Genomic DNA, 14,154 nt, shown 5'->3' with positions numbered 1-14,154 from the left:
ACATCTACCTGAAGGGTAAAACCACGAAGGATATTACGTGGGACTTAGCTACAGTAAGACACTTCTGCATTTGTGTATAACCTAATATTTAGAGATTAATTCTGCATAAAATGTGCTTACATAAAAATTGAATTTAAGATCAGGCCAAACATAGTCAGATATCTGAAACACTCTGAACAGTTATTTGAAACTTTGTGACAGGAGTGCAACAAAATCTACGAATAATTAAAAGACTGTTTCCTGTGTTCCCAGCTTACCTTTTTTCACCTCGATGTTCAAATTTGACTCTAACATCATTCTGTAACAAAAGGAATACAAAAACATTACAATATATGCAGCCAAATCCTACAGCCAAATCCTGCATGATTGAGTTCAAAGCTTGCTGCTCATCTGCTCAGAAGAAAAAGAGAAGGAAAGTGTAAATGACTGTTAAACTTGAATACAAGAACTATTAGTTTGTTGCTACTGCCTCTAACAAAGGCCGTGAAATTTCACTCAATAATCCTAGACCTTAAGTAAATTTTTTAGAAAATCCATATTATTTTTCTGTCCTTTCTGATTTACCAAGCATTTTAACAAGCTACTTCTGCTGAGGTATCAGTAGAAGATTAAAATGTGTAAGAAACACACATACTGAAAAAGATCCTCAAGTACAATGAATGATTCTGTAAGTAAACACATCATTTTAAATCAATATATTTTAATATTATAACACTTTTGTAATTTGAAGTTCAGCATGAAACTGATTACCAAACAGTTCTCTATTGTGAACAGGCACTGGCTCGATTGCTATAAGAAATAAAAAAATAATTAAATCTAATGTTTTTAAAATGACCTGGTTACTGACAATCTTCTATGCCCTGCAATGCATGGGAATAATAAAAACCACCTTGCTGCACTGGGACAGAACACAACTGTTCTTTCAAACTTTGATTGTGAAATTGCTGAACATACAAGGAAGCTTTTTTCCCTCTCTGTTTAAGAAACACCTTGTTTCATAAGCATTACCATTTAAAACCACATTAAGTTAGGATTCTTATAGTTTCCTAATACCTGCAGTCAAAGAAGTAAAATTCTTTTGCAAATTAAAAAATTTAAAAGTCAAATTATATTAGCAACTATTACAGCAAAAGATGACATTCAACTAGAGATTATGTCCAAAAAAACAAAACGTTCCATGTTCCAGAAGATTGATATACGCAGAAGACTCACAGATTTAAACAGAACTAAGATACATTTCTGCCTTACCACTAACATGCTTAAACTCAGAAATGGCTCAATTATTTTTTTTATTTCTAAAGATTATACTCAAATCATTCATGATCATATCTGTACATTACTTCAATGCCTAAAGTCACAATTCAGAAGTGCCTCACACGATACTAGCAAAAAAAAACGTGTTACATACTAAACTTACAGAATGAGAAGAATATAACATAGCAAATTTTTGGATAGTTTAAAAGTCAAATATACTTAAATACTTGAATCTTTAACGGGTTAAAACATGACTGTACAAGCTAATGGTCCTTGTGATATTGGATTGCCAATTAAGGGTCCAATCACATACAGTTAATCCAATAGGCCTATTACAACAATTTGGGTAAATATCCATATCCTCTCTTCTCCTAATCTCTCCATACAGTGATTCTACTCCAGCTGTGTTGGGCATCTGCAGAAAAAATTAAAGCTGTAAATAACTCACATCTTCAGCATATGAACAAACTAACAAAAAAATCAGGCCAAAGATGGAGTAAAGGAGCTTAAGTATGGTTTGTGCTACTGTGCTGATATCTGCGTAGTTGACACACAAGCAATCCAATATAGGTATAAAATTCATTCTAAAGAAGCATTTTAAATAGAAGATGTACAGCTTGACATTTTAAAATACTCTAAATAAATGTTATGTCAATCTTTATACAGTGTCAAAACATCTCTGTGATCTTCAGTTTACCAGGATCAGAGTCACGTAAGCATACACTACGATCTGGTCTGAAATCCTACTGCTTCATTTTGCTGCTAATTTAAGAACATGAACAAAGGAAATGGCAGCACATGCGAGAAACTAATAGCTCATTCTGGTATGTTCACTGGCCTGGCAAGAAGAATAATTACAGAAGTCGCAGCAGGCCCTCCAGTTTTCATTATGTTAGTAAGGATATTAAAAATTACCTGTTTTTTAGGTGAAGATGACTTTGGTTTTCCTGTTTCTTGCTGAGGCAATACAGGACGACTGGCCTTGTGAAGCACAGCCAAATCCTGCATGATTGAGTTCAAAGCTTGCTGCTCATCTGCTCAGAAGAAAAAGAAAAGGAAAGTGTAAATGACTGTTCAACATGAAGTACGTTACTGTCTTATTTCCCAGTTAGGCAAGCATCATTCTAAAACCTTAAAGTCATCTGCAACACGTAATTGCCAAATTTAAAAACATTGCTGCCACGCTGCAATCAAATATTTTTATCTTATTATTAGCAGTGCTTAAGGAAATAAACAGCTTAATCATTAGCTATACTTAAGTGGCAGGTTTAAGAAGTAGGGTCACGCACTCAGGAAGCATCATATCACCAATGCCTCAACACCTCCATTGTTTGAACATCTGCTGATGGCCCATAGGGTAATTTTTTTCCACTTTTTGCAGGTCTGCAAGGATAGTGTTTTGGGGGCTTACAGAAGCACAGCAAAGACCAAGATCTTACCACAAAAACCTACAGTTATGCATGAAGAAATCTGCCTAGCAACATGGTAACAAAGTTTAAAAATTGAACACAAGTCACACTTCATTAGTCTTGCAGTGATATTTTGAAGGGCAAATACGAGAAACAATAGAAGGTGAGAAACATCTTCAAAAAAAAAAAATTAATACCTGCAGTTATTCTTTTGCAAGCCAGTCTTTTTTCTCTTTTCACCTCTGACTGAACACTGACATACCAGAGCTTCTCTCTATTTTTTTTTCAGTTCCTTCTTAAGAAACCTGAATTCATAGGTAGCAGAGGACTACCACTGCAGTCCAGGGAAGTGCTCTAGAGTACACAACTTCTGTCTTGCTTTCTCCCCTCTTTTCCCCACATACGTATACGCCCCCATGTTTCTGGGCATTTTTTTCACCACTTTCAAAATTAATTTAGCCACGTGACCTGTAAATGTTGAAATTTCATCACTCTTGGAATTTCACACTTTAAAGGCATGAGGAAGACTCTTTTTAGGCTGTTCAGTCCAAATGATCACATCAACTGCTTAATAACAGTAGTATCAGAGTCCCTCTGCAATGGACAGCATTGATCAAGTTATCAGTCCTATGTCAGGCCCATGACAAATTATCAAAGTTCATATTTAAATGGTTCCAGTGTTTCCGTGTAAGCACGTAAAGCTTCCAGTAAGACAATGTTACCCTTACAATGTGTCTTATGAAAAACAATTTATTAGAACTTCAAAGTTGAAGAAATTTCAAGACTAATAAATGGTAATTCAGTTCTAGAATTTGAGAATGCCACTCTTTATTTATAGGAGTGCTATTTGCATACCTACCTAATTTACAAAGGGTTAAAAAAAATCAAAAGCATATGAACACGTTCTCTTAAAACAAAGGAGAAAGAGAAACACAGCTTTTCACCTCATTTCACACTTAAGGAATGCCTGGTTCACTATTATTTTGGTCTAAGGACAAATTAATTGAGGCTGAACAGACTTAAGTTCCACCTAAAAACATTGAATAAAAGAGGTCTATATCTTAATTTACCAACTGTAAACTTACTCTTAATACTGCTAATTTACACTGATTTTCAAATCTCCAGTCCCATGTACTCCTGGCTGCGTGTAGAGTGGGTCCAATCTAAAGCAAGACAGTCACAACAAGAAACAGAAGCACTGAACCACGGGACAATTTAGGGGCAAGAACGCTACACAGTTTAGATTACTAAATCCTGAGCATCTTCTGCTAGAACCGTGATGGCCTGAGGCCACAGAGTAGGATCTACTCTAGAGAAAATTTGCACTGGACTTCTTAAGACAGGAAAGCACTTAGGAACTAAAAGCTTGTCCATGCATCACTAAGGGAAATTTATTTGGTGCTATTATTTTGTATTAATTCCTTGGCACAACAACAATACTACACTCAGCATGTATCTAGAATACTCGATACCAGAATTCACCTGCAAAAGTGCTACCCATATGCACTCATGCTACTTCACAATTAAAAAGGTTTGCTGAAGAACTACTAGCTAGATGCTGCTATTTGTAAAGAAGGGAATTTTCTCAAACATGGACCTGAGAAGAACTCAGCACTAAAACCAGCCAGCATGCATTCCAGGTATCCAGCAGTGATGAGATAATTTATTCACACTCCATTCAAATACAACCAAATTACTTGTCAAATCAGTAAATAAACTTGTCAAATCAAGAAACTGAGGGATTTTGGAGTTCTAACTTAATAGACGCCTAAGAAATGAGAAAACTGGTCTGAAAATTAGTAACTTTGATCACCAGTCAAGCTGCCATTATTCATTAACTCTACTAGGATATGCAAATCTATAAAAAAAAGCAGGTTTTACTAGAAATATTTCATAGCAGAACTGATGGCATTCTTGCAGCTGACAGTTATTCCTTTCTTAAACTAACACACATTTCATAACTTGCCACAATTCAATTAGTTCACTGTGTTATAGCCAATTCTAATCCTCGATAAGAAAGTATGTTTTTAGCAGTGGGTTGGAGGAGGTAAAATTCCCAGTGTTCATAAGGCAGCACATTTCATACAAGGGAAATTAAAGTAGCGTGGCAAAGCATCTAAAGCTCACTGAATATGCAGTGTGATTCAATAGTCACCTCACAAAAAATGTCTAAGAATATCATAAATCTAAATACTACTTTATTCTTAAGCATGAGGTTAGCTCAAGCAGCATTAGAATAAAAGATAGACAAAAGCTTCTGACCCCAATTTTTATTTCTTTTATTTTGAGAACAAGCACCAGTAAGTGATGCCCTCCCCTAGCCATTACGATTCAGAGCACAGTAGGTATCACTCAGTACCCTAATGCCATGAATCCCAATTTCCCATTGCTGGATGTTTAAGTTAGCACATAGTGAGAGAAAAGTGCTATACTCCAATGGGGAGGAAAAACAAACAAAAAAACCAACCACAGAAGTATTTTGAATACTAGCAAAGCAGCTGAGCTTTGCCTTTCATGCAGACATTCCGTTAGGTTACACAGCTAAAGTGCACATTTCCTAAGAATGTATAAAAAAGCCATTATGTGAATGTATTTGCTCTTAAAAAGAAATGAAAAGTCAATTTTTATATATGCTTCATGCAAAACTTACCCATAATGGCAGAGAGCCTGAAAACCTGAACTTCAGGGAAATGGCTGTCTTGTTAGCATTATTTTTTTTTCCTAAAATGAAAACCACAAAATAAAAAATTACTGAAGTTGTGAAAGCAATATAAAGCTGTAAAATCTTCACTTTCCATATTTTTTCATAATATTCTACATATGAAACATGCATATAGACGATACATAAACTAAATGTGTATATACAGTACAGAAAAAATGTATTTCTGGATCTCAGGGTAATTTGGGTTAGCTAGACAGGTTATTTCATTTTGAGTTTTTGGCATTGTGTCTCTTACATACTCATCTCACAAAAACAGCCTTTTAAAGCATCATTCATTTCACCAGAAAATATAGAAAACTTCACGTACGTATGGCAGGACCTGCAAAGGTTGTATTTTTCAGAAAGAAATTTGCACTTGGGAGCCATGTAAAGTTCTCCCCTGCATACTGCCTTTTACCTACATAACAGATGACTCATGCACTACTGCCTGTTGAAATAGCTCTGTAATAACCAAGAAGAGACCAGGCTCTCAAGTACTCCCAGGTCTACAGCCAGCCTCAAAGCAGTAGCTGAAAGAGCTTCCAAGTGCTATGGAAAGGAACTCCCCCCGATGCTTTGGAAAGCACTAAAGCCTGAAAGAGAAGAAGTCCATCTGACCTGGCCTGCCCTCAGTCTCAAGGCAGAAAGCCCAATTTTTACTGATAGCATTGACTATTGCCTCCCGATGCCACCACCAGCAGGAAACAGAAAAATTTTAAAAGCAAACAAAAGACTTCTGTTGCTCCACAACAGAGCTGAAAAATTGCAAAGATGCAGAAGAAACGGACTTGTACTAATCTTCAGAGAGCAAAACGGGATGGATTTGCATTTATTAGCTATGATGACTTAGTATAAGGACAGAATCTTTGGGCCTTGCTCTCACAAGGTACCAGGAGATCTGCTTTGCTTAGTGAATGGGTTGTATTTACACAGCCTGAAACAATACAACTAACTTTTCCCCCACGTCTGATTTTCATGTCTTTTACATCCCTACGAGTAAAAACAGCAAAAGAGAATGTGGATTCTACACGTATGATTTCCTTCACTATGGTTTTTGCACCAGTAGTCATCTTTGGGGATCTGCCAAATATTTATTCACTAGTTATGAGAGCGTTCATAAAACAATTTTTAATTCTGTATTTGATCCAATTATCTTAAAATAAGAACTAGTGTCATTTTCATGAACACCTGATTTTTATTACTCATCTAATATTTTAAGCATAAAACTGTGGTTCATGACTTTGGTTGAAGTATTTTTGTAATATTTCCTTGCAAGCATTTCAAAGAAGTTCTCTGAGCATTTTAAATCTTCTGCCACACTAAGAAAAAAAAGAATTGGCTCTACCTCCAAGGAAAAATACTTAAGACTTTCTTCCTCAATCTAGCTATATAAATAACCAAACTTGGAGGCTCAAGGTATTTGAGTTGTAGGGCTTACACACAGCAAGCAAACTGAAAATGAAAAGAGATTTTATGAAACATCTTCGAGTTCCTCCAGCTGTAAGAACTCATTCTTTGCTATTACTCTGAGGCCTCATCTTAGATGCACATAAGCCAGTGAGTGAGCATCCACTCCTTTTCCCATAGGAGAAAAAAAAAAAAAAACCAACACTAGAAAAACACAAATTTCTATAATAACTTATGAAATTCTCACTTTATTGCTCTTAACCAGCATCCTGTTCCAACATAATGTATAATTAATCACCAACTGAACATATTAACATTTTTGTTAGCAACTGTCACTTCAAAAATAAGCTAATAATATTAAAATCTGAATTAAACAGGTGACCCAGATCTCAGTCAGGAAAAAGACACCAAATCCTAATCCATGGGTACAGATTAGACAGATGGAGAGAAACACACATGGAGCAGATGAGAGACCAGAACAAAAAGGAAGCAGGGACAGGGAAAACTGGAACTCAGAAAGATCCCAGAGAAGCAAAAACAGCAAAACAAGAGAGCAGATGCAAAGGCAGAATAAGATTTTGTCAAGGTCTTGTAGAAAAACAGCAGCAGCTTGAATTTGAATGTAATTAACGAAAGGATGGCAGAGAGTGAATTTCAAGAAGGTGATGATGTGATAAGAGAGGGAAACAAAGAAGAATATCCTAGCAACAGCATTTTGGATCTGAGGGTGGAGAGATGCCGATTCATATTCATGATTCACTTCCCATCAGCCACCTTCCACAGAGCCAGGAAGTCTTTCAGGCTCTGGGAAAGCTGCTGAAGGAGGAATATAGCCAGGTGATTCTCAGAAATTGTTTGTAGCTTCCTCGTGATAAAACGACACAAAGCCTGAGGGCAAGTACCTCGTGTGGATGATAATCCAGCTGCCAAAATACTCTGTGCCAACTGTCCACGTGCACACACTTTTCCTACAATAACTGAACCAGGTTAAGCCACCTCTCCTCTACAGAGAGATGAAAGCGCACAAACGGTGGCAGATATACTATAGGATCTTTCACTATTTATTGTTCACATTCGAAAACTTGTAGTTTAAAAAAAAAAAAAGTTTAACCTCACACAGTGGTGGAAGAAAGAAGATGCTCTAAGAGATGAGTATTCGGTGAGCTAGGAAGGGCGGTTGAGTTCTGGGGGATATGGAGACATAAAATGTGCAGAAATGAAATGGTTTGTGCAGCATCCAACTGCAGAACAGAAGGATGATTTTTGAAGAGGGAAATTTGCTATAGCTACTATGAGAGCCATAACCCAATCCTGTGAGAACAGGAAAGGTAGCACATAAGCAGTCAAGAAAAGTCACTATACTGGAATTCACCTTTAGAAAAACTCAGTCCTTTAACATATTGTGATAATCTATATGAAAAGGGGTCCACCAGGAAAGTAGAAAGGGGAGAACCCCCCCCCCCCAAAAAAAAAAAAAGTCAATGACACATGAGTAAATTAAGGTTACAAACAAAGGCAAACAAAAAAAAAGCATTGAACTCAACAGATCGAGTTTGGAACATCAGAAACAAGCCTAAATAACAGTAACAAATATTCTACTACAGGATCTTTTAAATCTAAAAGGTATTAGAGGCAAATGCACAGATAAAAGACTGACCAAAAAAAGCTACATAGCTGTTGACTTAAGAGACAATCTAGACCATCCTGACAATCTAAGCCAGCAACCCCACAACCAACTCCAAGGCCAAGACAGCATTTAGGACTGACTTAGCTGTCCTCAACTCAGAGAACAGAAAACAGATTAGACTTCTGGTTTATTCCCTGCAAATCTACTTGATTTTGTCTTTCACAATATTTTAAGACTTGTTCTGATTCTATGTAGCTTAGTCAGTGTACTTCTAAACTTTGCCCTGAATTTCCCACTCTCTTGTAGCTAAACAAGCTTATTCAGCACCCCAAGTTATTTTAACCTATTGTACAGAAACAGACCAATTTTAAACATATATAATACCCTGAGCCAACTACCAGTATAGCACAACCAGCTTCCTGAAACAGCAATACTTAACTCAGGCAAAGTTGACGTCTTCCTCACAATAAAATCATACAAGATGGAAAATAAAAAATAAAATAAAAAACACAAGATACATGTGTTTTACTGAATTTAGGTGGTGAGATTGCAAGTAGTGATACAAAATAGGAAGAAATAGTCAGCGTCCATTTTTGTTCTGGTTTTTAAAAAAAAAAGCAAGAGGATGTATCCAAACCACAGTACAGTATTACTGGAATAGAAATTTCACCATCTATAGCAGCTAAGGGACATGATGAACTATTTGTAGTATATTTCAGATAAAACACTTTAAATTAAAAATTCAGGCACTTACAAGAGTCTAAGCAAGACCCTTTACAAGATTACTGGATCAGCATTCAGGAGCACTCCTGCAAATATTTGGAAATATCTGGAAAATTGTAAATGTCATATAAATAACTGATAATAGTCAAGGAAAAGGCCAAAGAGTTGTAGGTATTTAGCTCCACATCAATTCAGAGTAAAATAATGTAATAATTAGCTCGGCATCTACACTGAATAAAAAGTAATAATGCAGTAAATGCTTTGATTTCAAGGATTGTTATTACTGCCAACCAAAATACAGCTTCTTGAAATGATTATAGATTAGTTAACAGAAATAACTACAGCAATTAGCCCACTTAGTTTTTTCCAAAAACATTTGGCTAAACATCGCACGATGTTTGAATTATCTGCTTAGAAGTCCAAATTAACTAGCAGGAAACTCAGCTGATGGATTACAATAAAATATTTTGAGATACATTTTTCCACGTAGCAGAAGATATCATTAAGCGATGATTCCCAGTGCAACCCCCTGCAGCCTGGCAATGCTCAGGTGGCCACAAACATTGGGACACGCAAGTTGTGGCCTAGGAAAATGATCTGAATCAAATGTTTAAAAACAGTCAGCCCAACAAAATGTATTTAAATACAGTTAAATTATATATATATATATATATATATAATCTGCTGTTTTTTCATTCAGTATTAGTATTTATTGTGTTTAAAATAACATTATTCAATAATGTTTTTGCATCAAATACACTCTGACAAAGACGATCATTGAGGAAATCAGAAACAAAGCTGCAGCTGCAAGAAAGGCCAGTCCACAAGAGAATTCAGAAGAATTATTAAATTATGCTGCATAATTATCTAACACAAGAGTAACATGAAGTTAAAGAGGGATAATAAAAATCCCTGCTTGTATAAAAATGCAATGCATGCAGAAGCCATCTTGCTTCTGTATGCAACCTACAGATTCAGCGTTCAGTGTGGAGTATCAGGAAAACTGCAGCCAGCAAGCGTGGGATGGCTGAAGCATCAGTACCTTTGTAGCCATTACAGATGTATCAGGTATCTCTGCAGCATGCAGACTTGCAATTTCTCTGACAGAAGACTTTGGCAAGCCAAAGGAAAAGTTAATTTATGTCAAATTTAACACACATGACAACACAGACTAAGTTCATCTGTATAGCTATAAGCAGGATTTGGTATTTATTTCCTGAAGAGAATGGTTACCAGCTCCACTCTTCTGGAGTTCAATTTTCAAAAAGAGGGAAAACCAGACTGGCATAAAATACTGCTTCTAATTACAGATGGTGCCCTCCCAGTTGCAGTGCTGTCAGTTTTAGCACCCTAAATGCAGCTCCTCTCTCAATGCGCTTGGAGAAGCGGACTTCAGAAGGAGCTGAAAGATCCAACAAGCCCAGTGACAGAAGTACAACCACCACCTCCTCGCCCGATTAAATGCCTGGTGCCTGCGGCTCTATAGGCTGCAATTTGACACATTCTTATAACATTTATCAGCTTCATGAACAATGACACTGACTTAAAAAGTTTTAAAAGCTCAAGAAGGCTTTGAGAATGCAAGGGCACGGTTCTTAATGACTGTTCTCATAAAAATGCAAAGTAGTAGATAATTTAGCTGAAGATGAGTTTATAGAAAAATTATGCTTTTGAGATCAATATCTCAACAGTTACAGCAAGATTCACAAAGAGCAACTGTAGTCTAGGAAAGCTAATCTCCCCGCAGTTCCTTTACAGTTGATAGGGGGAGATAAGAATATTTAGAGAATTTCAAGGCACTCAGATGCAAGTTTCCCTGCTTTGAATGAACCTCTTCTTTCCAATCAAGAGCCTCTATTGGATACCCCTTCATAAACCCATTCCACTTCAAGTACACAAAAAAGATAAGGCTGTAATTGGCCTCGAACAGAAAAGCACCTACTTTCCTCAACAAGATCTCTTTCTTCGCCTAATTCAAGATTTACGGAACTTCTCCAGTTCCTGTGTCTGCTCCTGCAGGTACTCAGTAGCAGCCCAAGCACTCTCTTTGACAGCTAATTTCTCGCTCTAACTGCAGAATGACTGTGCTGATACATCAAGCAAACCTGCTTCGAATGTCATGATGCTTTCTTAACAGCTGTTTGCAATTTCAAGAAAAAACTATTAAAATGCATACGTTTGTTTTCTAATATAAAGGGTCACAACAGCTGAAACTTGTGGACAGGTACCACAGTGACACCATGCAAAATATTTCAGTGTTGCCAGTTTTGCAGCAGAACACACCAGCTGGAATTAATTGACTCTGCTCACGCTCCTATTCATCGCTTGGCTCTACTTTATCTGAGCCTAGATTTTCTCACAGAAGTATGATAAGGAGGAATAGCCCCGTGAACTGCATCACTGCCACCAAATCACTCCAGCACCTGGAAATCTATCACCACCGCGGTGATAAAGAGTCTCAGAGCATCACAACGTGAAGAATACATTTCTCACCACTAATGAAGCTGGATGTCACACATACTGATTAATGCTATTCATGCCATAAAAAGGTTTAAGTCCTAACCAGTACATTAAGATAACACAAAGACCACAAAGTTGCAGAGTAAAATACTTCTGAGATGTAACTTTTTCATAATTAACTGTGTAAAATTAATGGAATTGCCCCATAAAAAGCTTCTCAAATAAAATAGTTTTAACCCTTACAATCCCACGTGGTAAGTATTACAATGAGTGTTATAATTGGATTTAGGCACTTCTGTTCCCTCTCTGAAAACTGTCAGTGGTGCTCTTGGCACCAATGGCACCAACGTTAGGCTTAGTTCAATCTCTGAACTGGCAAGTCAAAATATTTGCCAACAAGGGCTAAGGATATTACAATCAGAAACATTAACAGCTGCAATTGTAACGGCATGGCCCCTACCCAAGATCTGACAGCAGGCTAAACTTTTTTTTTTTTTTTTTTTTTTTTTTTTAACATCACAGAGAAATCACAGCAAATACCCTAAAAGAGCACAGGGCATCTCTCTTCCTTATGACAGAATTCAAGACTGCCAGATAAGCCAAAGGACACAGTAACACTGACACTGTAAGCTTGCACCCCAGGTACACTTACCAGCACTACTGGTACTAGCTGTTCCTGCAATCTCCACATCTCTAAGATCAGAAGACTGTGCTACAACCAGTATTAAATAAATGAAGTTGAAGAGTACTCATTAAGTAGAGAAGTAAGCCTATCAAACAGCAGTTTGAATCTATGAACATTATTCTTCAAGCAAAAATAAAGCACCCAAGAATAAAAAGCTGGCTTCCAGCAGAAACAGTATTGTAAACAACTGAAGCATGTCAATTAACATGACAGCAGCTACCTACAGCTCATCAGTCAGACTTCACTTATGAGAGCACACAGAAAAACACATCCTGAAACTCCAGTAACCAGTTCCATCCTCGTCAGATCACCTGCTAATTCTGTAACCCTGATGGGCTGAAAGACAACTACCTGGGGAAATAAACTGGGGAAACAAACTCGCTCTCAATTTCTAAAGCTAGTTGTAGTTTCTATTTTTAGGTGCCAAAAAGGAGAAGCTTTAGTTTTCTACAATATAATCATCGCTTTGACGGCACCTTCCATTCAAACAGCACTCCCTGATTCCAGCTGTGAGATTTAACCATGATGCAAATCACACCACTATCATTGCAAACCCAGTACCAAGAAAACCAACCGCAGGCTCAGCCGGCCCTTCCTTCCCTTATTGCTATCCCTAATAACGGGAACACAAAAATGCAAGAGAATCCCTTAACACACTGACACGGAATATTTGAGTGAGGTGAAACATTCCTGAGCCATACACATTTCCATCACAGCACAGAAAGAACACTGATGAACCCATCTCGTATTCGAGATTAAAAAATTCAACAAAAACAACAAACAGAAGGAGTAAAGTTATCAAGGGAGCCACAGGTCCAGGTAGACTCAGACCTCTCAGGCTTGGAGCTGTACCAACATGGGGCTCAATAATACCACTGGAAAGATGGACAAGCCTATACTTAACATACATCCATTAATGGAAATGGAGAGAGGCATTTCTAACACGTGTATACATACACAAAATTCACAGACTTTTTTTTAAAACACACGCATAATAGGACTGTGCATCATTTTTGTAGTCTGCCTTGTCTAACTGAGCAGCTCTAAGCAGACAAACTTTGAAGTTTTTATCCATATGCAGTAGGCACTGCTTTTAAACTGGATGCCAGCCGAAAAGATTTATTTCACATTCTTTAACTTACTGCCAGCTCACCTGACTGATCTCACACATCAACAGCAGTAACACCGGCACAAAGACAGGAGCAACAATTCCTGCTCGAAGCACCCCTTTTGGCAGCCATTGCACAGCTCTGGGTTTTAAAAGATCTTTTAGAGGATGGCACGTGTGATGCAGGGATTCCAGGAAATGACTAACACCTCAGCCTCCCTGGCACACAATGAACTCAGATGAATGGGCATATGGAGAAGTAGGGTGGGGATGAGCAGGTGTGACAAGAGGATTTCCTCACTTTCTAATCTGTTGGTGCACCCTGAATGGGCAGAAAAAAAAAAAAATCTCAAAAGGCATTTTGCAGTCAGTGTAAGAAAAGAGGGAAGACCACAGCATGAATAAATCAGTTAAAGTACAGAAAATCTAGGACAGGCAAAATTTGTGCTTCACAGTGGAACGAGGGTACCAGCAGGGTCCCCCAAGAGGCTGAGCTGCTGAAGGCATCCTGAATTAGCTGAAAAATGGGAGCAAGGTGAAAAGCCTGCCAGCAGCACTGTGCCTGCTGTCAGTGCCCCGTGAAGTACCAGAGGTGGTCCTTGTCACATCAAGCAGCTCATGGCCAGTGCAGGTGAATGGAAATGTGTGTGTGTAAGCGCGTGTGGTGGGGGAGAACCAGTTGAATTTACACAGAACAAAACAACCAGCGGGCTCGGCAGCAAACTCTACCTGCACTCAGAAATAAAAATCATTAGGAATGAAAATGAAAGAAATGAGTAC

At 37.6% G+C, this 14,154-nt stretch overlaps 1 protein-coding gene across 3 annotated transcripts in view; it reads right to left on the bottom strand.

Annotated features, from left to right (window-relative positions):
* MAP3K2 (mitogen-activated protein kinase kinase kinase 2) overlaps nucleotides 1-14,154 on the bottom strand; it is a 50,050-nt gene that overhangs the window by 29,599 nt on the left and 6,297 nt on the right. For all 3 annotated transcript variants that reach the window (XM_082762887.1, XM_082762885.1, XM_082762886.1), the window contains exons 2-4: nucleotides 5,314-5,384; nucleotides 2,170-2,288; nucleotides 258-298 (exon numbers count right to left, since the gene is read on the bottom strand). In XM_082762887.1, the coding sequence (XP_082619013.1) occupies nucleotides 258-298; nucleotides 2,170-2,288; nucleotides 5,314-5,317 (164 nt within the window). In that variant the 5' untranslated portion in view covers nucleotides 5,318-5,384. The remainder of the gene's footprint in view (nucleotides 1-257; nucleotides 299-2,169; nucleotides 2,289-5,313; nucleotides 5,385-14,154) is intronic.

Source organism: Aythya marila, assembly GCF_965140915.1.
Source record: "Aythya marila genome assembly, chromosome: 6".
Lineage (NCBI taxonomy): Eukaryota > Metazoa > Chordata > Aves > Anseriformes > Anatidae > Aythya > Aythya marila.
This window is presented reverse-complemented; position numbering and strand designations above follow the sequence as displayed.